The 21,073-nt window shown below is 64.2% G+C and overlaps 1 protein-coding gene across 2 annotated transcripts; it reads left to right on the top strand.

Annotated features, from left to right (window-relative positions):
- The first annotated feature begins 466 nt into the window (after positions 1–466).
- THOP1 (thimet oligopeptidase 1) lies at positions 467–19,685 on the top strand. Of its 2 annotated transcripts, none has more exons than XM_059388588.1 (13): positions 467–589; positions 3,212–3,424; positions 5,884–6,032; positions 7,016–7,123; positions 9,904–10,006; positions 12,492–12,652; positions 13,340–13,475; positions 13,987–14,353; positions 14,720–14,921; positions 17,320–17,506; positions 17,661–17,789; positions 18,541–18,677; positions 19,144–19,685. In XM_059388588.1, the coding sequence occupies exons 1-13, from the start codon at positions 574–576 to the stop codon at positions 19,300–19,302; spliced, it is 2,067 nt and encodes a 688-aa protein (XP_059244571.1). In that variant the 5' UTR covers positions 467–573; the 3' UTR covers positions 19,303–19,685. The 2 variants fall into 2 exon arrangements, with proteins under 2 accessions (XP_059244571.1, XP_059244572.1); XM_059388589.1 differs by having other exon boundaries at positions 19,147–19,685.
- The last annotated feature ends 1,388 nt before the right edge of the window (positions 19,686–21,073 follow it).

Genomic DNA, 21,073 nt, shown 5'->3' on the forward strand with positions numbered 1-21,073 from the left:
GCCAGAAGCTGGGCAGGATGTTCGTTGGTTCGTTGGGATAATCTACAAAAAGCGCCCGAATCTGGCCACTAACTCAGGTGCGAGAGAAAATCTGCACAACGAGCCCAATACACAGTTACAGCTGTAGAAACGGGGCGAGCACAAACGAATACGGGAGCTAGAAGACCTGGCACACAAAAGCCTGGGCAGAAAGAACCGCGAGCATCCCGGCTTCCGGGCGCCAGCGGTGAGTGGTTTCCATGGAAACGGCCCTCGAAGGTTCCGCTCTCTCGCCGCCAGAACCAATCAGGGGCAGGGAGGGATCCAGCGCAGGCGTAGATTGCGTGAGCCTGCCCAGGCACCGCCTCGGGGGTGTGGGCGGAGCTGGGGCGCGCATGCGCCTTCTCCTTCGGCGCACGCGCCCTCTCCTTCGGCGCACGCGCCCTCCCAGCATTCAGCGGGCGCGCGGGCGGCGGGCGCCTCGGTCCCGGCTGCTGCGGACCCGGAGCGCGCGGAGGCGGCCGGCGGCGGCCGCTGAGGCAGCGCGGAGCGGACCGGGCGGAGGGAGGGGCCGACGGTGCACACCCGCCCGCCATGAAGCCCCCGGCAGGTACCGGCTGCCTCTCGGAGCGGCCCCGCTCAGCGGCCCCGGGCGTCCCCTGCACCCCCGCGCCCGCCGGGGACTCGGGCCTACGAGCCGAGCCCGGTGGCCCCCGGGGGGCGGGGCCTGGGTGGGGCGCATGGGTGGGCGACCCCGGACCCCGGCCCCTCGGCGGCGAGTGAAGGACCCCGCGGTCCCCGCGCTTCATCGTTCGGCCGCTCCGTGTGCGCGGCTTCAGCCCAGCGCTTCGGGCCCCGAGGGCGGGCGCCGGGGGGCTCCGGGGGACCCCGTGCGTCCCGGGCGGCGTTCGGAGCCGGGGCCGGGCGTTCCCGCGGCGAGGGTCGGGGTGGCTGACGGCGCTTCGCCCGAGAGGGCGGCCCGGGAGGGGCTTCTCGGAGGAGGCGGCCCGAGTGAGCCCGGACCCAGGGGGAGAAGCAGGGGAGAAGCCGCCGGCCTGCGGGCGGCGGGAACTGCGAGGGCAGAGGCGGGGAGGCAGAAGGCACCTGGGAGTCCCTTTTGTTTTAGGGGCCGGGGGCGTCGTGGAAGGGTTTTCGTTACGGGAGCGACGGGATGTGCGTCCTGTGTGCAGAAAGCGCCCGGGTCGCTGTGGGTGCCCCTGAGTTTCTCCTGCTGGCCGCCCCCCCCCCTTGTCCAGCCGACCGTCGTGCTGATTGCATTAATGACGGTCGTAATTAGGGTTACTCGGGCCTCAGGAGGGCGGGAGTCTTGCCTGTCTTGTTTGGGGCAGGTGGTTCTCCTGGGACCCGGCGCCCCGCGGATCATCGGTCTGCTCCAGTCTTTCAGGTCCCGGCTCCTCCCGGAGATCTTGCGGGCCATTTTCCGGGCCGCTCTGGGCTGACCGCGCCTCCTGCCTTGTCCGCTTCTGGAGCCCTGGTTTACCACCACGTGTAACACAGACCCACACCCTTGCTCCCTGAGCTGGCGGCAGTCCGTTGGCCAGAACGTCCGCCCTGTCCTGGCTCAAGAGCCCTTATTTTTCCCACTTGGTGTATGTCGGGGGTCCTCAGCTGGCGTGATTGCGCCAGGCAGGGCACACTGGGCCGTGTCTGGGGACGACTGCGGGTGCTCCTGACGTGGAGTGGGTGGGCATCAGGCGTGCTGTTCAGTACCCCACAGTGCCCAGGGCGGACCCCCACCCCAGACGGTGACCCAGCCACAGACGTGCATAGTCATTAACAAACCCTGCCGTGGAGACGCCGAGCGCCTGTCCCCAGCCAGCAGGGCCTGCAGAGACCCCGTCCGTCTTCGGCGGCGTTCACAAAAAGGCAGGGGGTTTAGGACCACCGGGGCCCTGCTCAACTCCCTGCTGTGCCAGAGGGGAAACGAGGCTCAAGTGGGTGTTTCCCGGAGCAGCTTCTGCTTGCTCTGCATTCCATACTCTGCTGGGGGGTGGGCGGTCACACAAGCCTGTGTCCCTTAGCTCAAGTGATTCAGGGCAGCCGTAGGCATGTGAGGCGCCCCGGTGCTGCAGGGGTGCCATTGGGATATCTGAGAAAGGAACATGGGACAAAGAGTCCACGGCTCAGGGCTCAGGGCAGAGGGGTTAGCCTGTGGGAAGGCCTGGGAGATTCCTTGAAGAAAGAGGGTGTTTCTAGGCACAGGCCAGCTGGCTAGACCTGCTGTGCAGGATCCAGTAGAGTCTGAGTGGTGTAGACCAGGGGCGGTAGAGGGCTTGCTAGTTTAGGCTTGTCGGGTCACATACTCGGTCTCCTGCCACAGCATTTTGACCCTGTGAGCTGTACAAAAACAGGTCGTCTTTTGCTAACCCCTGGTATAGACTTCCAGTAAGGCTCGAAGCGGGGTGGGGCCCTGGAAACGGAGCAGGAAGCTCTGACAACTGGATTCGTGCAGAGGTGGGGGTGCACACGCTCCGCTGGTTCACAGGGTTGAAGCCCAGGTCTGACTGCACGGGTTTGAATCCCACCTTTGCCCCTTGCTGGTGTGGGGTCATGGCGTGAGACTTGAATTCTCCAAATTTCAGGACCTCCATCTGTACGGCGGGGACCACAGAGGACGCAGAACTGCACATCCGTGAGGGAGGGAAAGTAAAACATCCTTACCCTGAACACCGCACAGCAGTTTAAGGGACCGTTGTTTTTACAGACCACAGTCTCTCCTCCAAAAAGTCTTGGGTCCAGGGGTGTTTTAAAAATCGGTGATTTCCTTTGTTTGAGGAAAGTAGCATGGTATAAACGTTATGTTACGTCAGGGGATGTCAGGGGTAGCCCCCCGTGATCAATCGAGTTAACTCAGAGGAAGGTGTCTACTGCGTACCCACCCCGCCCTGCCGACGTTGGGGCTGGGCCATCATGGGGCGTCCTGGAGCCGAGGGGGTGTTGAGCAGAATCCCCGTCCACCCACCACTCGATGCATAGCTCGCTCTGCAGTCGCAACAAGCTCAAGCGTCCTCAGAGATCACAGCCGAGTTTGTGTCTCCTGGGATGCAAGAGCTTCTGCTTTAAGGGATTGGTCATTCTGTGCATCCCCCACAAAGCCCTTGCGTGGGGAAGCCATGCTTCTGTCCTTGTCCTCCAGCCCCTACTTAGTCGAACCCTAATTCCGCCCTTGAAGCAGACACGTTCAGTGTGGGGCTCTGTCTTCTCTGTCCAGCCTGTGCAGGAGGCGCCCTGGACACAGCGGCCCCGTGCTCCGTGGAGAACTACCTAAGATGGGACCTGAGCGCCCAGCAAATAGGGGAGCTCACCGTGGAGCTCATCGAGCAAACTAAGTGTGTGTATGACCAGGTGGGCGCGCAGAAGTTTGAAGACGTGTCTTACGAGAGTACCCTCAAGGCGCTGGCTGATGTGGAGGTGTCCTACACAGGTAATCCGGGTCAGGATCCAGGCAGGGGAGCCGACGCACCTCAGGCCTTGGAGCTCCTGGACCCTGGCCATGAGCGAGGCCTCCTTGTCCCCAGGGGGGCGGTGATGACTGGAGGAGCTGACGGGGTGTGTGTGTGTGTGTGTGTGTGTGTGTGGTTAAAGGCACCTGCTGGGCAAGAGGCAGCCCGGGGGGCACTGGTTCCCCCGCATGCCCTGCTGCGCAGCCTGGCGTACTTGGCTGCCCTGGGCTATGTCATCCGAGGGGCCAGAGCAGGACAGCGTGGCTGACAGCTCACGTGCCAGGAGCTAGCTCACGTGTCAGCCTCAAAACCAGAGCCACTCCTTGCTCCTTTCTGTGTCTGGGGAGACACGGGCTTTCTCTCCGGGCGACTCAGCTTAGTCCCTTTGCTTTTCTTCTCCCCACTCCGCTTTGGGAAACCTGATGCCACCTGAGAACACCTGGAGCCTGGTGTTCTCACCGCCACTCGACTGGATCCTTCTCTCCTCCTAGGGGTCCGTTGGCCCCCTTGTGAGCGCCGAGGCACTCAGTGAGATCGATGCGGTGTTGCTTCCCCCGGTCCCCTCTGTGGAGGTTGACAGTGTGGGGACAAAAGGCTGAGACGGTCTTAAAGCTGAGAACGCGGAGCTGAGGAAACCTTGCCCCTGGGTCTCTAGCAGAAGTCCTTCTTCAGGGAACCTTTGAGAGTCTCTCCTGGGGCTTCTCCCAAAGCCTCCGTGCTGTTGGCCAGGCGCCATGGGTTTCCGTGCTGCCTTTGGTGGTGCGCCTTTCTGGAGAGGCTGTCAGCAAATGCGCCACGCTGATCTCTGCCTGTTGGCCGCACCCCTGCTGGACACCAGCTTCGCTTCCACAGCCTTTCTTTCTGTCTCCCCGCAGTAGCCCAAAGAATTTTATTTTATTTTTAAAGCTTTTATTTACTTGAGAGGCAGGGAAAGAGGGTACACTTGTGCATGTGTGCATGACGGAAGAGGGCAGAGGGAGAAACAGACTCCCCGCTGAGAAGGGAGCCCGATACGGGGCTCCATCCCAGGACCCTGGGATCATCACCTGAGCTGGTGGCAGACGCTTCACTGACTGAGCCCCCGGCACCCACTCCCCGAGGAATTGTAAAGGGAACTAGAATTGAATCATGGCATTCCCCTTGGCCAGCTGCTCAGTGTCCCGCTGCCCTCCGGACAAAGGCCAGAGTCCTTTGACTCAGCTCCTCGGAGTTTGCGTGTGCCCGGCCGCGTGGCCACTTGCGTGCGCTCACACACGCTCGTCTCGCAGCTTCATGCACCCGCTGCTCTGCCGATGTTGGGCTCCTCTGTGATCACAGAGCCCCTTCCTGCGCCCCCTCTGCTCACACCGGCCGCTTGCTTTGATCTCACACTACACTGTTCTGTTGTCACACTGGGTACAGTCACGTGCGCTCGTGAGCCTGTAAATCCCAGAGGGACAGGTGCTGTTTCTGTCCTTTTCACTGTCCTCTCTTAGGCCACGGGAGCGACCAGGTCGTGACTTGAATGCAGGTCTCTTCAATGCAGAGTGTATGCCTTTACAAACTAAGTGCTCAGTTGGGATCTGATCTTATATGTCACGGAATTTGTTGAAAGCATACATTTCAATGGTTTTTATATTCAGAGTTGTCCAGCCGTCACCAAGTTCTAATTCTAGAATATTGCATGACCTCAAAGCGAGCTCCTGTCCCCATCAGCTGTCATCCACCCCCTCCCCAGCCTCCGGCCCCCATTAGATCCCTGCCCATCTGTGGGAGAGCCTCATCTGGGCGGGTCACACGTGTGGACTCACACCCGGTGTGGGTTTCCGTGTCTGGTTCTCTCCCTCAGTGTCGTGGGCTCGGGATCCGTCCCCAGGGCTGTGCAGGGGGCGCCTCCCTCCTGCTGGCGGCCGTGTGATGCTCCCGTGCGTGGGGACCGCCTTGTGTGTGTCCGCCCCCCGTCAGCGGACACGTGGGTGATTCCCGGTCCTGCTGCGAGTGCGTGTGGTTTTCGTGTGACGGCGTGTAGGCACCTAGTGGTGCGTTGCTGGGTCAGGCGGTGACGGTTAAAGCTTACGCTCTCACGGCCGCCCCCGCTTCCTCTATTTAACGAGATGCAAACGTGCTCTGTAAGTGAGAAAGTGGTTGATGAGTTTAGGATGCTGCCAGCAGCAGCGTGGCTCTTCTTCTGGATCCTGTCATACTTCTCTGTTAGGGCCCTTTCCTTGGAGTTCGGGAGTTGGGTCTTTCCGCCGGACTGAGATCCCTGCGGACGTGGGTCACCGGGCCCCCTGCCCCTTTCTTCCCTTCAGCTCCCAGCCCGGGGCCCGGCGTGAAGGGCGTTTCGCTGAACAGATCGGCGGGCGCGCCTGAGCCGCGTGCCTGATGGGGCCGAGGTCGGTACTGGCCGGTTTCTGCCGGGGCCGGTCTTTACGCCCGTCCTGTTCTCTCCCCGCTTCAGTTCAGAGGAATATCCTGGACTTCCCGCAGCACGTGTCTCCCTCGAAGGACATCCGGACGGCCAGCACAGAGGCGGACAAGAGGCTGTCCGAGTTCGACGTGGAGATGAGCATGAGGCGCGACGTGTACCAGAGGGTCGTCTGGCTGCAGGTGAGGCTGCGGCGAGGTGCCCGGCACGCACCGGGGAGACAGCGGGCACAGACCTGCGTCTGGATGGGTACTGCTGGGTCGGAGCCTCTGCGGACCTGATCGTGGTGTTCCTCAGGCCTCAGGAAGTGGAGAGTGAGGGGCCCCCGGGGTGGCGGGTGGGGGTCCCTGCGCGACAGTGGAGATGCGCTTCAGGCCGCTGAACCGAGCATTTAAGAATGGCCGAGGCGGTAGGTTCTGTATTGCCTTTGACTGCAGTAGAGAAACATGAGAGAATGACACAGAAACGCGGAGGAACACAAACAGTAGAGCCTAGAGCGCCAGGGACGTCGTAAGCCTTCCGTCCACGCACCACATGCTTCCATCGTCCTGACCCCGCCGGCTGCTCCGCAGGGCTGGTGTCGGGGTGAGCCGTGGGGGTGCACAGGCGCGTTTCCGTCCGTTCCCTTAGCGCCCGTGTCCGCTCTGTCAGGCGGGCTCGGGCGCAGGCCCGGGTGGGTGGCTGTGGATGTGTGAGCAAGATTCTGTGTAGAGTCATAACGTTGAGACCTTCATAGATGTGCGTGGGGTCGTAAGAGAACTGGGAGCTTGCCTGTGCTTGGCCTGGTTTTCCCAGCATAATGCTTTGCAAACTGGTCCCCATCACAGCCAGGGTGGTGGCCTGGAGGTCGCCCTCTGCTCCCATTCACATCCGACCAGTTACCCGTGGGAGGTGCTCCAGGCTGGTGTGTGTTTGGGCTGTTCCCAGGAAGGAGGTGCTCGTGGGCAGGTTTCGTGTGAGCATGAGTCTTTGTGTCTCTGGGATGGACGCCCAGGAGAGCCCTTGTCCAGTCGGGTGGTGGTCGTAGCTGCTGTCCCCAGCAGCCACACCGTCTCGCGTTCTGCGGGGAGGTTTGCACGAGCGCCCTGGTCTCCCGCCCCCTCACTGGCCCCTGGCAGTACGTCCGTGTTCTGTCCCACACGGGACTGTGGTTGTCTTGCTCTAGGAGAAAGTGCAGAAGGACTCGCTGAGGCCAGAGGCCATGCGGTACCTGGAGCGACTGATCAAGCTGGGCAGGAGGAACGGGCTGCACCTGCCCGAGGAGACTCAGCAGGTGAGTGCCGGCCCGCAGGGGTGGGCGGGGGCCCTGGCCGCTAGTGGCCTTCGAGGGCCCGGCCTTGGGCTGGGTGCCCACCTCTGCTGCGCTGCCTGAGTTCTGGGAGGCGGGGTCTGTGTGGAGCAGCTCTGCCTTTGCACCCACCCTGCTCCGGGTTCTCCCGGGTCACGGTGTGGCTTTCCCGAGAGCGTGGCACTCCCTCAGCCACGGAGAGCGGGCACGGTGCAGGGGGCACAGCTCCGCTGCTCCTCTCCGTGACTCGGGTGCCATGGCATTGAGGAGGAGCTCGCGCCGGCGGGGCCTCCTGTTCTCCGAGCTCTGCCGCGGCAGCGCGGCTTCCCCTGATGCCACAAGTGGCTCCCTGGGACAGCAGCTGGGTGTCCCGCGGGCAGCCCATGTTGGACACCATCTACCTGGCAGTAGTGTCAGGTCCCACAGCCTCAGGGCTTGGCCCCTCGAGACGGCGCCGACATGACACTGCGGTCCCACATCCAGGCTGTTCTCTCTACTTCTGAACGACCGCCGTATGGTTCAGAGGTTCCCGCCGCATTTTCCCCGTGTTCACGTCGCTTGCAGAGCAGCTCACGCAACCCAGGAGACGCTTGCTCACTGTTTCTTACGTAATGGGTCTAACGTGGCACAGCAAGGCGGGGGGAGAGGCACGGAGCTCTGCCCTCCCTGTGCGCCCTGCCGGAAGCCTGTCCTTTGGGAGTTCTGTGGGGGCCTTGTTGCGTGGGCGTGACTGATGACACCGTCGGTGACTGCCGGACTCTGCAAGCGGGGCCCTCCCCGCCCAGCGCAGGCAGGAGGCGCCTCACCGCTCCGTCCTCGGGGGCGTCCCACAGTTGTCTTGTTAACGTGCCCTGAGTGCAGTCGGAACGGGCTGGGGATAAGGAGCACGATGGTCCACACTCCTGTCGCTTGGGCAATTTATTATCGTGTCTTGTTACCACAGGAGAAACTCCACGGCTTTTAGGAGCTGTGCGCCAGGAATGACAGCATCGCCTGTCATAAGCCCGGCCTCACAGGAGCGTCTCCTGCATGCTGGCCTAGACCAGCGGGCGAGCAGGGCCGTGCCTGCCCCGTCCTGCGGTTAATCACGGAGGATCTCCGTGTGCCCCACTCCCTCCCCGCTTTCTCCGGGCACCGGGCAGCCACATGAGGGAGACGGCTGGGCCATGGGCTCTGGGCTGGCTGGTCTGCAGACACGAAGTGCCCTTGGGTGGCCACCCTTTGGAGAAGACAGTTCTCCAGGGTCAGTGAGCCCCCCGGGGGGGAAAGCAGCAGGACACAGGAAGTGGAAGACGCAGTTAATGCCGACACGAGGTCTGCACCCAGAGCTTAGCGAGCGTCCCTCTTGTCATTTAGAAGGATGGTTTTCCGATTAGTCCAGCACATCTGCCTTGTGGTTGCAGAAACCAGGGCTCTGAGAGATGAGGCGCGTGTGTTGTTAAAACCAACGGCAGGGAGGGGCTCCGGCTGACGTGTGTGGTGCGGTGTGCGACTCCTGGTCTTGGGGTCGTGGGATCGAGCCCCACGTTGGGTGTAGAGATTATATAAGAATGGACACGTGTTTAACGTGGGTTTTTTTTTTATTATTACTATATATCGTTGGGGCAGAGAGTTTGTGTGCGCGTAAAGCAGGGCGGTGCAGGGAGAGAGAATCTCAAGCAGACCCCCTGCTGAGTGGGGAGCCCGATGTGGGGCTTGATCCCTGGACCTTGAGGTCACGACCTGCATCGAAACCAGGAGTTGGACACCGGAGCCACCCAGGCACCCCCGTAAGAATTAAGAAACTCAAAAGCAAAAACACAAAAAGCAGGACCAGTGGGACTTGAGTCAGATTCCACGGCAGGAGTCGGCCCAGAGCCCGGCGCGGCACCCACTCCAGTGGCTGCCAGTGCCACAGTCTGCCAGAGCGGCGGACGCACAGCTGTCGTTTTCATTTGTATAAAGCCAACTCCGCACCTAACTCAGGGCTTGAACTCGCGACCCCAACCCAGAGTCACGTGCTGCCCTGAGCCGGCCGGGGGCCCCACGGTTCCTGAAGCTCCGAACTCTTCAGGGTTGTTTAAAGTCTGGCGTGTGTGCACAGGCGGGCGGTGGGCTGCACAGACGGTGACGTGAGAGCCCCCGTGCCGAATGGGACACAGGGAGCCCGGCGTGGAGCCGGGGCAGCGGGCTGGGTGGGGACCCCGGAGGGCACCCCGGAGGGTGTCTCCCTGCCGCGTCTCAGAGCAGTAACTGGCACGGCTGCCGCGGCGGGGGTGGGCAGGGAGGGCGGTGCCCGGCGCAGGGTTGTGGCTGGCGAGGCCCAGTCTGCCTGTGTGGGCTGATTCCGGCCAGGGTCTTACCTGAGGAGCCCCGCGTTCCCCGTGAACCCGCCCCCGCCCGCCCCTGCTGGCGCAGAGCAGCTGTTGTCCCGCCGAGGGGTGGGCTCTGCTCTAGGCTGCCCTGGAGGGGACAACGGCTGACCTTGGGGCCCCATCAGTAGTTCCCACGTTGAGGCCTAGCCCTGCTGCTCTGTCAGAACGTCCGAAAGCCTCGGCTGTGGACTGGAAGGCGGTAGGGTCCAGAGCGCTCTTGGTGGGGGATGCGTCACAGATCAGGACGCTAGCCTGAGGTCCCCGGGGTCGCCAGGGCCGCTCAGTGTGGAGGCCGCTGTCTGTGCTGTCGGCACCGTGCCGACGGGTGTTAGAACCGGACGTCTGTGTCTTCTGCGTGTGGGGCCCCGCCCCGCGGCGGTGCTCCCCTCACAGCTGTGCTCCTCCCTGCAGAAAATCAAGAGCATCAAGAAGAAGCTGAGTCTCCTGTGCATCGACTTCAACAAGAACCTGAACGAGGACACGACCTTCCTGCCACTCACGCGCGAGGAGCTGGGTACTGGGGGGGGGCAGGGGGCGGGGCGCTGACTCGAGGTCTCTGCCACCACCCGCAGGCTTCCGAAGTGCGGGGGCATTTGTGTCCCACCGCCCTGGGCGAGGGGGTTTCTTCACTGGGAGCAGTCAGCGCTTTGGAATCTGCGTTTCTGGATCCTTCCTCGAGCAGTGCCGGGGGCGCTGGGTTAGGCGGCTGAGCCGGCCGGGTTCCCCCTTCGGGACCTGCGCCCCGCCTGCTGGTCCTGTCTCAGTCTCGTGAGAGGATCGGACCGACCGAATCCGGCTGATGGTCGTTCCCGAACCCGGCTGTAGGCGGGAATCCCCGAAGGTTGGGGCCGAGACGTCTCTTCTGATTTTTACTCTCTCCTTCGCTTGGCCCAGCTGTTCCGTCTGGAAAAACTCCATACTGCCATACTGTGGGAAGCCCCGTGTCCTCGGCTGTGCCTCACGAGGACGGTGCCACGCCTGTGTTATTCCCGCGGTGGGAGAGTCGTCCGTGGGCCTGCGGGCCTTCCCCAGGGGCACACCTCGCGCCGGGGAGGGCGGCCAGGCGCGGAGCAGCCGCGTCAGAGGGAACATGGCCCACGGCCCCTGCCGCGCCGTCGAGGACACTGCCCGTGCTCCCCTCCCCTGTCGGGCCTGCTCCTGGAGCCCCCGTCACATTGAGTCGCGCGACTCTTTGGGCTCCTGTCCTGACGATCCGCCCTTCAGCCATTCACGGAAGCGTCACCCCTGATGTGGACGCTTCCGAAAAGCTCAGGCCAGCGGTCGTGCTGCTGCCTGTGTGAGCCCCGCCAGTCCCGTGTCAGGCGCTGGGGTGTCGTGGCTGTGACCTTGCGGCTGCCTGGCGGGTGGCCGTGCCGGGTCTCGCTGCCAGGCCCCCCGCCCCCGGAGGTCCCCAAGGGCAGCTTGCTTGCCGAGGGGCACGCGGTAGCAGGTGTTCCTGAACGGGGTGTGCACTTTGCTGCCCTTTGTTCTGGTTCATTCCCTTCCCTGCCTGGGCCTTGGGCGGCAAGTGCCCCCACATGGCTCCCGTTTAAGGACAGGTGGCCAGGCGTCCTGGCCAGAGGAGGGTCCTGGGTCTCGAGCTCGGCAGACGAGTTTGCTTGCCCACTTCCTCGCGTGGGTCGGCTCTTCCGCCCATTTGTCTGGCCCGAGGGGCCTCGCCTTCTCAGCCTGGCTTCGCATGGGGGCATCTGGCCGCCCCAGCCTTGGGGAGCAGGACCAGCTGGCCTCGGGGGGCGGGGCGGTGACCGCAGCCAGGGTGGCCTGGCCAGCCTGCCGCGGGTCATGCTCCGCAAGCGTGGGGCGCGTGTGGATTTTCCTCGGCTTGCCGGAGGGAGAGGTGGTGTCTGCTTACAGCTCGGACAGCGGGTCTCTCTCTGTCCCCCTCCCCGTACCCCGAGGCTCAGGTGCTCGTTGAGGGGCTTCTCTGTCCGGGGCCTCCCTGGAGGTGCAGCTGCTCCCCCGTCAGCGGCTCCCCCGGGGGGCCCTGGGCTGCGGTTCCTCACTGACCCCGCTGGGTGAGGCTCCCGCCACCGCTTTTCTGACCCTGTCATTCCTCATGCGTTCGTGTGCGGGTCTCTCGGGTCAGAACCGCCCAGCACCCCTCAGGAGTGGGTTTATCTGCGGCATCGGTGTGGACGGAGGACGGTGGTTACCCCGGGGGCTGTGGGCCGCTGCTGTCCCTGTTTGGGTGCTCAGCTCGTCCCACTTCTACCTCGGGCCTCTGCAGCGTGAAGTGTCCCTGTTACCCCGCGAGCGCCTCCCTGGGACTTGGGTCCCAGGCCCGTTTTGTCCTCGCCCGGCCCGTCTGCTCTTGAGAAACGGTGGTGCGGCTGCCGGGCGTGCCGGTGCTGCTGTGGGCTTGTTCCCAGGCCCCGTCGCAGAGTCAGGAAATGGGTGTCTGTGCACACGCACACACGCACACGCATGTGCACACGCGCAGCAGGCCTGAGGCTCTGCCCGGCACTGCCCACCCTGCCGCACGGCGTCCCTCCCCCGCTGGACTAAGGGCAGGGCCCCGAGTGAGCTGCCCTTGGAAGGTGCTGTGGGCCGGGTGGGAGCCGGTGGCCCCTGTTGATTTTCCGTCTGCAGTGACGCGCCCGGATCTGTCTCCGGGGGATGGTTCCAGGGCAGGGTGCTGGGTGGGGGCTGTGGCAGAAGTGCGGCCATCCCGAGGCCGAGGGCCGCACACGTCCTCTGCCGGTGGTGCTGTTGGAGGAGGGATGAGGGGAGGGGCTGCGGTTCCTGGAAGCCCCGCGTCAGGGGTTGAGCTGCGGGAGTTTTTCCTCCCTGGGAGCCCTGGTGGGAAGGGCGGCAGCTCTCCGTCCTCCCGGAGGGGCCCAGGGCAGGTTGGGGAGGCCGGGCCTCGCGTCCTGTTCCCGCAGGCCCTCAGCCCTGACCTCTTGCGTGGAGGGGAAGCCCGCCGCCCGGGCCCGGCAGCGTCTCGGGCCTGTGGCAGCGACGGTTTCCTGTTCCCGCAGGAGGCCTGCCGGAGGACTTTTTGAACTCTCTGGAGAAGGTCGGGGATGACAAGCTGAAAGTCACCCTCAAGTACCCACATTACTTTCCTCTCCTGAAGAAGTGCCATGTGCCCGAGACCAGGAGGAAGGTGGAGGAGGCCTTCAACTGTCGCTGCAAGCAGGTGGGAGGTCACGGGCCTGTCCTGTCTGCGCACTGCCCGCTGGGCTTGGGGGTCGGCAAGCCCCGGGCGAGCTCCATGCCGGGTCTGGCTGTGGGCCCATGCCACAGCTCAGGGTCTGATCTCTTCCCCAACCCAGTCCCGTGTCTGTGTGACCGTCCACTGCTCCCACGCCGTAGCTTTGGTCATCTCCCTCCACCGGTGGCGTTGTGGGGCTTGAGCGGGCTCTGGAGACGTGCCCATCCCTTTTCTGTGTCTTGTGTGGCGGCCTGGGCCCTCTAACTGCAGCCGGGGGCGCTTCTCCAGTGCACAGACCTCCGTTCCCACATAGACACTGTGTGTGTGTCCGCGCCGTGGGGTGGCCTCGCTTCTCCAGTGTCTTCAGCAGACGGGGCTGAGCGCCCACGCACGGTGCCCCTGAGGCTCCCCTGGCCCGCGTCACTCTCCACTCGCGGCCTTCGAACCCCTCACAGTTACACCCTTTCTGGGTCCAAAAGGGACCCGAGGGCTTCCGGAGACGTGTGTGTTACGGGCAGACCCAGGGCAGTCACAGCCACTTAGTCTGTGGGAAGGGGGTAGGAAGTGAGCCGCAGCTGGCTGGGCCTGGCGTTCTAGAACCGTGCTGGCCGTGGGGCTCAAGTGGGAGAGGGTGGGCCGGGCGCCCACGGAGCGGTTGCTGGTTCCTTCCAGGAGAACTGTGCCATCCTCCGAGAGCTGGTGACCCTTCGGGCCCAGAAGTCCAGCCTGCTGGGGTTCAGCACACACGCCGACTACGTCCTGGAGATGAACATGGCTAAGAACAGCCAGGTGGTGGCCACTTTCCTAGGTAACCCCGTGCCGCCCCCAGCTTCCCGCCATGCGTTCCCGGAGTGGGGCTCGGGGTATTCTTGGCTGCATGTGACGAGGCTTCTGAGAGCCCCATTGTGTCCACTCTGTGGGGGGTCCTGACACCTCCCTGACCCCGGTTCAGCCTCGAGGGGCTCGAACCGGATGGCTGAGTGTAGGGTTCTGGGGTGAGCCTGCATCCACCCCCGCTCTTCTGCCTCCTGGTGTGAGCTCTGGGCAGGTGTCCGCAGTGATGCGGTCCTTTCCTGCCCGGGGTAGGGGACTGAGCTGAGGCGTCTGCCGCGCCCCGGCACCCCCCACCCTCTCCCTGCACCCACCCCCATCCCCAGCTGCTGCGGGGCGATGGCGATGTCGGTCTGGGTCGTTCCAGCAGCCAGGCCTTCCGGGCGGGGTGCGGGGGCCCAAGGCTGTGAGGCCGTCGTGCTGCGGACGGGGGCCGGTGGGGGAGGTGCCGCGGGGAGGTGCCTAGCCTTCCCCTCTGCCCTCCCCAGATGAGCTGGCCCAGAAGCTGAAGCCCCTCGGGGAGCAGGAGCGGGCCGTGATCCTGGAGCTGAAGAAGGCCGAGTGCGAGAGGCGGGGCCTGGACTTCGACGGGCGCATCAACGCCTGGGACATGCGCTACTACATGAACCAGGTGGAGGAGACGCGCTACAGCGTGGACCAGAACCTGCTCAAGGAGTACTTCCCCATGCACGTGGTCACCGAGGGCCTGCTCGGCATCTACCAGGAGCTGCTGGGCCTCACCTTCCACCTGGAGGAGAGCGCCGCGGTGTGGCATGAAGACGTGAAGCTGTACTCCGTGCGGGACTCGGCCTCCGGGAGGCTCATCGGCAAGTTCTACCTCGACCTCTACCCAAGGTGCGTGCGAGCCGGGCGGTGGGCCTCTGCGCCTCGCGTCCCCGTCTGTGAAACGGGTTGTGGGGCTGCCTCAGCGCAGACTCAGGCGAGGGGCTGGGGGTGCTCGCCGTCTGGGAAGGACGGTGCCTGGGAGGTTCCGGCCGAGGGGGTCAGAGGAGTGTGGGGCAGGCCCCCGGCTCCCGGGCACTTGCTCCCGAGAAGCAGGTTTGAGCCACTCCATGCGTCCAGCCGCCTTGGCTGCCAGATGGTCGAAGGGGTGCAGAATCGGGCTGGCGGAGCCGGGACTCTCTTGGGGTCGGGAGCCCTGTGGGCTGGGCAGCGCATGGAGCAGATCCCAGCCCAGCCCAACCCTGCCTCCGTCCCCAGGGAGGGGAAGTATGGGCACGCGGCCTGCTTCGGCCTGCAGCCAGGCTGCCTGCGGCATGACGGGAGCCGCCAGATCGCCATCGCGGCCATGGTGGCCAACTTCACCAAGCCCACCCCGGACGCGCCCTCGCTGCTGCAGCATGACGAGGTGGAGACCTACTTCCACGAATTCGGGCACGTGATGCACCAGCTGTGCTCTCAGGTGGGTGCGGCGCTTTGGGCGGGCAGTGCTGGTGGCTGCGTCTGGAGGCGGCCTCCACGCTGCACGGAGTACACCACCGGGGTCACCACGGCCATGGTGATGCTGTCCCGTGCCAGCTGCCGTCGCTGAGCCCTGCGGACGGCTGGCTTGCGGATGGAAGTGCGTCCCCGGGGGGGGGGGGGGTGGGGGTCTGCGGTCAGGGCGTCGGCTGCACAGGCCCTTCCGAGGCCGTTCTGGGCGTGGAGCCCCCAGTCTCCTCACGTCCTCACACGGCCGTCCCTTGGTGTGTCTGTGTCCCCCCTCCTCTCATGAGGATGCTGGCCGTCGCATTAGGGCCGCACCAGGGAGCGCCATTTAAGTTGGATGTTTCAGCGACGGTCAGTTCACCCAGTTACGTGGCCGTCACAGCTGTGCCAGCGTTGGGGAACGTCTCCGTGACTGGAAGGAGCCTCAAACCTCTTAGTTGTCCCCACGCCCCCACGAGTCCCCTTCCCGTCCGTGGAGGGGCCTGGCCTGGTGTGTCGCACCCGTGGACTCCTACCCCGTGTGGCCTCCTGTGTCTGGTTTCCTCCCTGCACATCGTGACCTCAGGGTCCGTCCGTGGGGCGGCGTGTGGGGGCCTCGCTCCTGCCGGGCCAAGGCCTGTGCCCACATGGGGGATGCACTGAGAAGCACGTTTTGAGCAGAAGATTTGACCTTCGTGTGCAGTGCCCCGCCTGCTTCCTGCATGGATGCACTCAGTGTGTCTTGTTGGAGGGTCACGTTCTCCTGATTTTCAGGAAGTTGTGGCTTCAGCTCTTCCCCCTCGTCCCGCCGCGCCGGCTGTTGTCTGCGGGGTGAGGGTTGGTGCTCGGCGGCCAGCGGCTCCTCAGGCGGGTCCGTGGCTGTTCAGCCCTGTGGACCGTGTGCCCTGGCTGCGGCTCCTGTTCGAGCTCCCCTCAGCTCTCCCTGCCCGGCGCTGGAGGCTCACGGGCTTGTCCCCCTTCTGCAGTGAGTCGCATGGCTCCCTGTTTCCTTCAGGTCTTTCCAGATGCACAGTCAGAGATTCGCAGCTCTTCTTTTATTTTTATTTTATTTATTTATTTATTTATTTTTTAAAGACTTTACTTATTTGACAGATCACAAGTAGGCAGAGAGGCAGGCAGAGAGAGGGGGAAGCAGGCTCCCCGCCGAGCAGGGAGCCTGATGCAGGGCTCGATCCCAGCACCCTGAGATCATGATCCAAGCTGATGGCAGAAGCTTTAGCCCACCGAGCCACCCAGGCGCCCCAGTATTCGCAGTTCTGTGAAGTGGCTGCGAGCACAGAGTTTGTGGATCCTGAAGCAGGGCTCCTGCGGGGGCGCAAGGTTAGGTCCCCGTGTCGTGTGTCTGATACGTCCTGCTGGCTCGTTGCACTGAACTCCAGCCCTCCGCGCCGTAGCCATGCATCCGACTGTGCTGTGCTGCATCACGGCCGTCGTGTTCTCGGGAAAGCCGGAGGGCACGTCAGCGTGGCAGTGGGGGTCCATTCTATTTACTCATTTCTGAAGATCTTATTTACTTGAGAGACAGCGCACACAGGAGTGGGGACAGAGCAGGGAGAAGCAGGCTCCCTTCCGACGTGGGCTCCATCCCAGGTCGCTGGGATCATGACCGCCAAAGGCGGGTGCTTCACTGTTGGGCCCCAGGTGGCCCTGTGGGGATCCATTTAAACAGCCCAATCGCCTACCGGAAAAACACAGAGACGGGGGGAGCTGTCAGCAGAGCATGGAAAGACCCGGTTAGAGCCAGAGCTGAAGCCCAGCGGCAGAGGGTTAAATGACCACCGAGGGCCGCAGGTGTTGTTTTTGGGGTTAGAAATTGTAGCACCTAACAAGAGTCACAAGTAGGGTCTGTGGGTAGCGAGGCCCAGCGCGCCTGCTCTCCCAGTTCCCTGCCTCCCTCTGGGCCCTGAAGGGACTTGCCCAAGGCCGGGGCTGCTCCTTTGGCTTAGTGGCTGCCAGAGCGGATTCTCGCAGCACTTGAGGGAAATTTCTGACGTGAAAGCAGAGTCAGCACATCGTGCCTCCGACGCTGCCGTGCAGCTCCATCACCTCCAGGCCCATGCCTTTTGGGGTCTGGGACTTTTTTCGGGAGGATCTAGGGCTTTTTGAGAACGTTGGCTTTGTGGATGGACGAAGGGAACGTAGGTGGCCAGGGGTGGCTATGCTCCTCGTCCCCGTGTGTCCTGGGCCGGGATGGCTGTCATCCCCCTGAGAGCCTCTCCTGTCCCGTCCCCAGGCGTCAGGGCCTCAGGCAGCCTGCTGTCTGCTGGCCCAGCTGTGCCCGTCCGGAGAGCGCTGTGTGCCCGGGCAAGGCCGGCGGCTAGGAGCTGGCCCGGCAGGGTCCGGCTCTCCCTGCAGCGCTGCCCCCCCCACAGGCGGAGTTTGCCATGTTTAGCGGGACGCACGTGGAGCGGGACTTCGTGGAGGCCCCTTCGCAGATGCTGGAGAACTGGGTGTGGGAGAAGGAGCCGCTGCTCAGGATGTCCCAGCACTACAAGACCGGCGGCGCCATCCCCCAGGAGCTGCTGGAGAAGCTCATCAAGTCCCGGCAGGCCAACACAGGTGCCCGCGGGAGCCGCCCTTCGGCCCGGGGGCGTCCGGGAGGCCTTGGCGCTGAGGCTGGGGAGGCGGGGAGCCTGGTGCCTGCCTTCACGGGGTTCTGCGCTGCTGGTGTGGGAGCTCAGGGCCGGCCTCCCTGTCTCCTTCACCCCGTCAGGTCTCTTCAACCTGCGCCAGATCGTCCTGGCCAAGGTGGACCAGGCCCTGCACACCCAGACCGCCGCAGACCCCGCGGAGGAGTACGCCCGCCTCTGTCAGGAGATCCTCGGGGTCCCAGCCACGCCAGGTAGCTGCCCGCGCGGTGCGCCCGCCGTTCTGGAGGGGGTCAGGGTAGTGGCCATTCGTGGAATCAGAAGGATCTAGTCAGGCCCGTTTATAGATGGCAGCTGAGGCCTGGGAGGAAGCGGACGGCGTCTGGCCCCCTCGCTCTGTGCTCTGGGGCCTGCCAGCGTGTGGCGGGCCGCTGGTGGGTGTGAGTGCTCCGTGCTTCCTCGCCGTCTGTCCTGGCGCCCGGGCTGGACGCTGCTGCTCTCGCCGCCAGCCGCGGAGCTCCCGCACCCTGTGCCTCCCACGCCCTGCTCCGGAACAGGCCTGGCAGCGCTGCAGAGACCGGGGGATCATTGCCCTGGTCGGAGAGAGTAGGTCAGGCCGTGCTGTCTGTCCTGGTGCATCATGTACGCGCTTGGATTAGCACTTGTGAGAGGAATTGGGATTCTAGCGTGGGTGTTGCGGCTCTGTTTTATCCTACGAGCACTTTAATGTCCCTTTCAAAAAGCTCAGCAGCGTGTACTCTCTGCTGCACGGGCCTGTCTTGATTTATCTTCTGTGCGAACTCTTACGTGGTAGCAGAGAGCGGGCAAAGCTATGTTTCTAGAAAGCTCCTGCTTTCTACAAGTGTCGGGGCAGTTTGTCTCCTCCTGGGTGTGTGTGGGTCACCTCTGGCCGGGCTGGTTTGAGGCCCCCTTCTCCTGGCAAGGGGCCCTGAGGGGGCGGGGGATAGACGGGCCGCGGTGAGAGCCATACCCCGTCTGTCCCAGGGACCAACATGCCTGCAACCTTCGGCCACCTGGCAGGCGGCTATGATGCCCAGTACTACGGCTACTTGTGGAGCGAGGTGTACTCCATGGACATGTTCCACACGCGGTTCAAGCAGGAGGGCGTCCTCAACAGCAAGGTGAGGGCCGGCCGCACCATGGGACGGGGCCTGTCTGCGGACGGAGCAGGGGGCCTCTCGGCGCTGTCCCGGCTGCGTGGGACCAGGGGCGGGGGCTGAGGCACCTGCTGGTCTTTGCGAGGTGCTGGAGATGGGCCCTCCCTCCTCTCCGAGGTTCGCCACCCCGGACCCTCCTGGGGCTGGGGGCTTAGGCTACTTTCCAGGCCTGTGTTCTGTCACCGCAGAAGCTCGGCTCGGCCAGGGCTTCAGTCTGTGATGTGAAGGGCCTTGAGGAGTTGGGAGTGGATGGGTTCCCGCACACGCGTGCTTGTGTGCATACCGTGCACACAGTTGTGGACACGTGTGTGCTTGCGCACGCATGTTCTCTCTGACGCTGACACAGTCACCCCCCGAGCCCACTCGTGGCGGGAGCGGGGGTGCTCGAGGGCTGCTGCCCGAGGACTGACGTCCCCACCCTTGTCCCTAGCAGGTCGGCATGGACTACAGAAGCTGCATCCTGCGGCCCGGTGGCTCCCAGGACGCTAGCATCATGCTGAAGCTCTTCCTGGGCCGAGAACCCAAGCAGGATGCCTTCCTCCTGAGCAAAGGGCTGCAGGTGGACAGCAGCGAGCCGCCGGCCTGCTGACGCCCCAGGCGCTGCCGGCTCCGGCCCCGGCCCCGGGCTCAGCGCCCCGCCCCCGGCTCCTGCCATCCTGTTGCCTTAGCTCCTGGACGGGGCACGGGGTGGCCCGCAGCTCTGGGTGGGGGGTCGGGACAGGGTGAGCAGATGGGGTGTTAGTCCTCCCTGTCCGTTCCTCCTGGCTGGTCTCCACAGGCCACCCCCCCTTGGCGGCCGGCCTGGGCTGATGGGCTCTTATCCTCGAGAGGCCTGGAAAGCTCGTGTCCCGTCAAGCCCGCCAGTTCGTTGCACTAATCCATCCCTCTCTCGGGAAATGTTGTGAGTGGAAAGATGGTGGTTCTTGAAATGCAGCCATTAAAAAACAGGAAAAAAAAAAGGAAAGAGAAGAGACTGTTGGCCTGGTCTCTGACTCTTGTCCCTTCTGCCCTGTCGGTGGTCGCACGGGGGTGACGTGCCGGTGCGCTCGGTACACCCTGGACTTCTTGGCAGTCAGCCTCAGGCTGGGGACGCGGACCGTCGACGGCGGCTCTGTGCTGGCGTGGCCTGGGTGGGACAGGTCGGGGTCCCTGGGGACCAGCTGAGCTGCCAGACTGCGCACAGGGGTGGGGGTGCCGGTGGGAGCCGCAGAACGGGCGTGTGGTGCCGCTTACCAGCAGGGACCTGTGTCCTGCCCTCCTCCCTGCTCCGGCACAGCCCCGGCCCCTGTCGGACCAGGCTCAGCTGTTCTGGAAGCGGGGAGGCCACAACCGCCCGCCTGTGCCCCAGCAGCTGGGATGGTGGGCGCAGGCCGCAAGCGGCCGCCCGCCCTCAGGCCCGCTGGGCACAGCTCCTGTCTCGGCCCCTTGGCCAGACCTAGGGCTTTGTGATTTGACGGGTTCTGATTAATGGGCGCAGCTGCTGGGTGCCAGGCCGTGACCTTTCTGGGCCATGTGACCTTGAAGACTAAGGCACATGTGGTCCTTTTGGCTCAGCTCCCTCTGGCTGCGAGCAGCACAGCCAAGTCCGGGCTTGGGGGACGCACGGCCTTCCTGGGTGTCCTGGTAATTCTTCGGAACGCCTCGGGATATTTCTGGCAGCAGTGGTGGCTCGAAGGGGTTCTTGAGCAGGACGGGTCGGTCTCTCCCCTTTCTTTGGTCTGGGCCATCCCATGTGTTCTGTTTCTTGGTCTTTGTGCTCCTTGGGAGCCCTGCCCCCTGCCCTGGAATTGTCCCCACCAGTCCTGTGTCTTCCCCTGCTCTGAGGGACCGATCCGTGATCCGTGGAGTGAGCGGCTACGGGGCTCCCTGTCCTCCTCCCTGAGGCAGGCGGCCTCGCCTGTCAGGCTGGCCCCTCGGCGGGAGGTCTGCCCCCTCGCTGCCGGGCTCGCCAGCTCTGGGCTCGTTGGCTGCGGCGGCTGCCCATAGGCAGGCCTGGCTCCCTCCTGCTCCCGCCTCTGTGTCTGAGGGCGGGACGGGGCCCAGAGCCAGTGCGCCCCCGGTGGGGGGGATGGTGCTGGCCCTTCAAGGCAGCTGTTGCGTATACTTCAACCACTGGGGTTCTAGAAGGAGCAGAGACAACCAGCAGGGACCACACCTGGGCCTCCCTCAGGGGCCTCTGTCCAGCGGTGGTCATGTCAAGGGGCCGGGGCTCTCCTGGCCTCTCCCTGTGCCGAGCCCCCAGAAAGCCAGGATCTGGTGCTTGTGCGAAGTCCGGGTGTGGTGCTGGCATCCCCAGTGGTGCACCGGGCCGTGGGGGGCTGGGGATGGGGAGGGAGCCACAGGCCTCCCGTGTCCCCAAG

The sequence above is a fragment of the Mustela nigripes genome, chromosome 2 (genome assembly GCF_022355385.1).
Source record: "Mustela nigripes isolate SB6536 chromosome 2, MUSNIG.SB6536, whole genome shotgun sequence".
In the NCBI taxonomy this organism is placed as follows: domain Eukaryota; kingdom Metazoa; phylum Chordata; class Mammalia; order Carnivora; family Mustelidae; genus Mustela; species Mustela nigripes.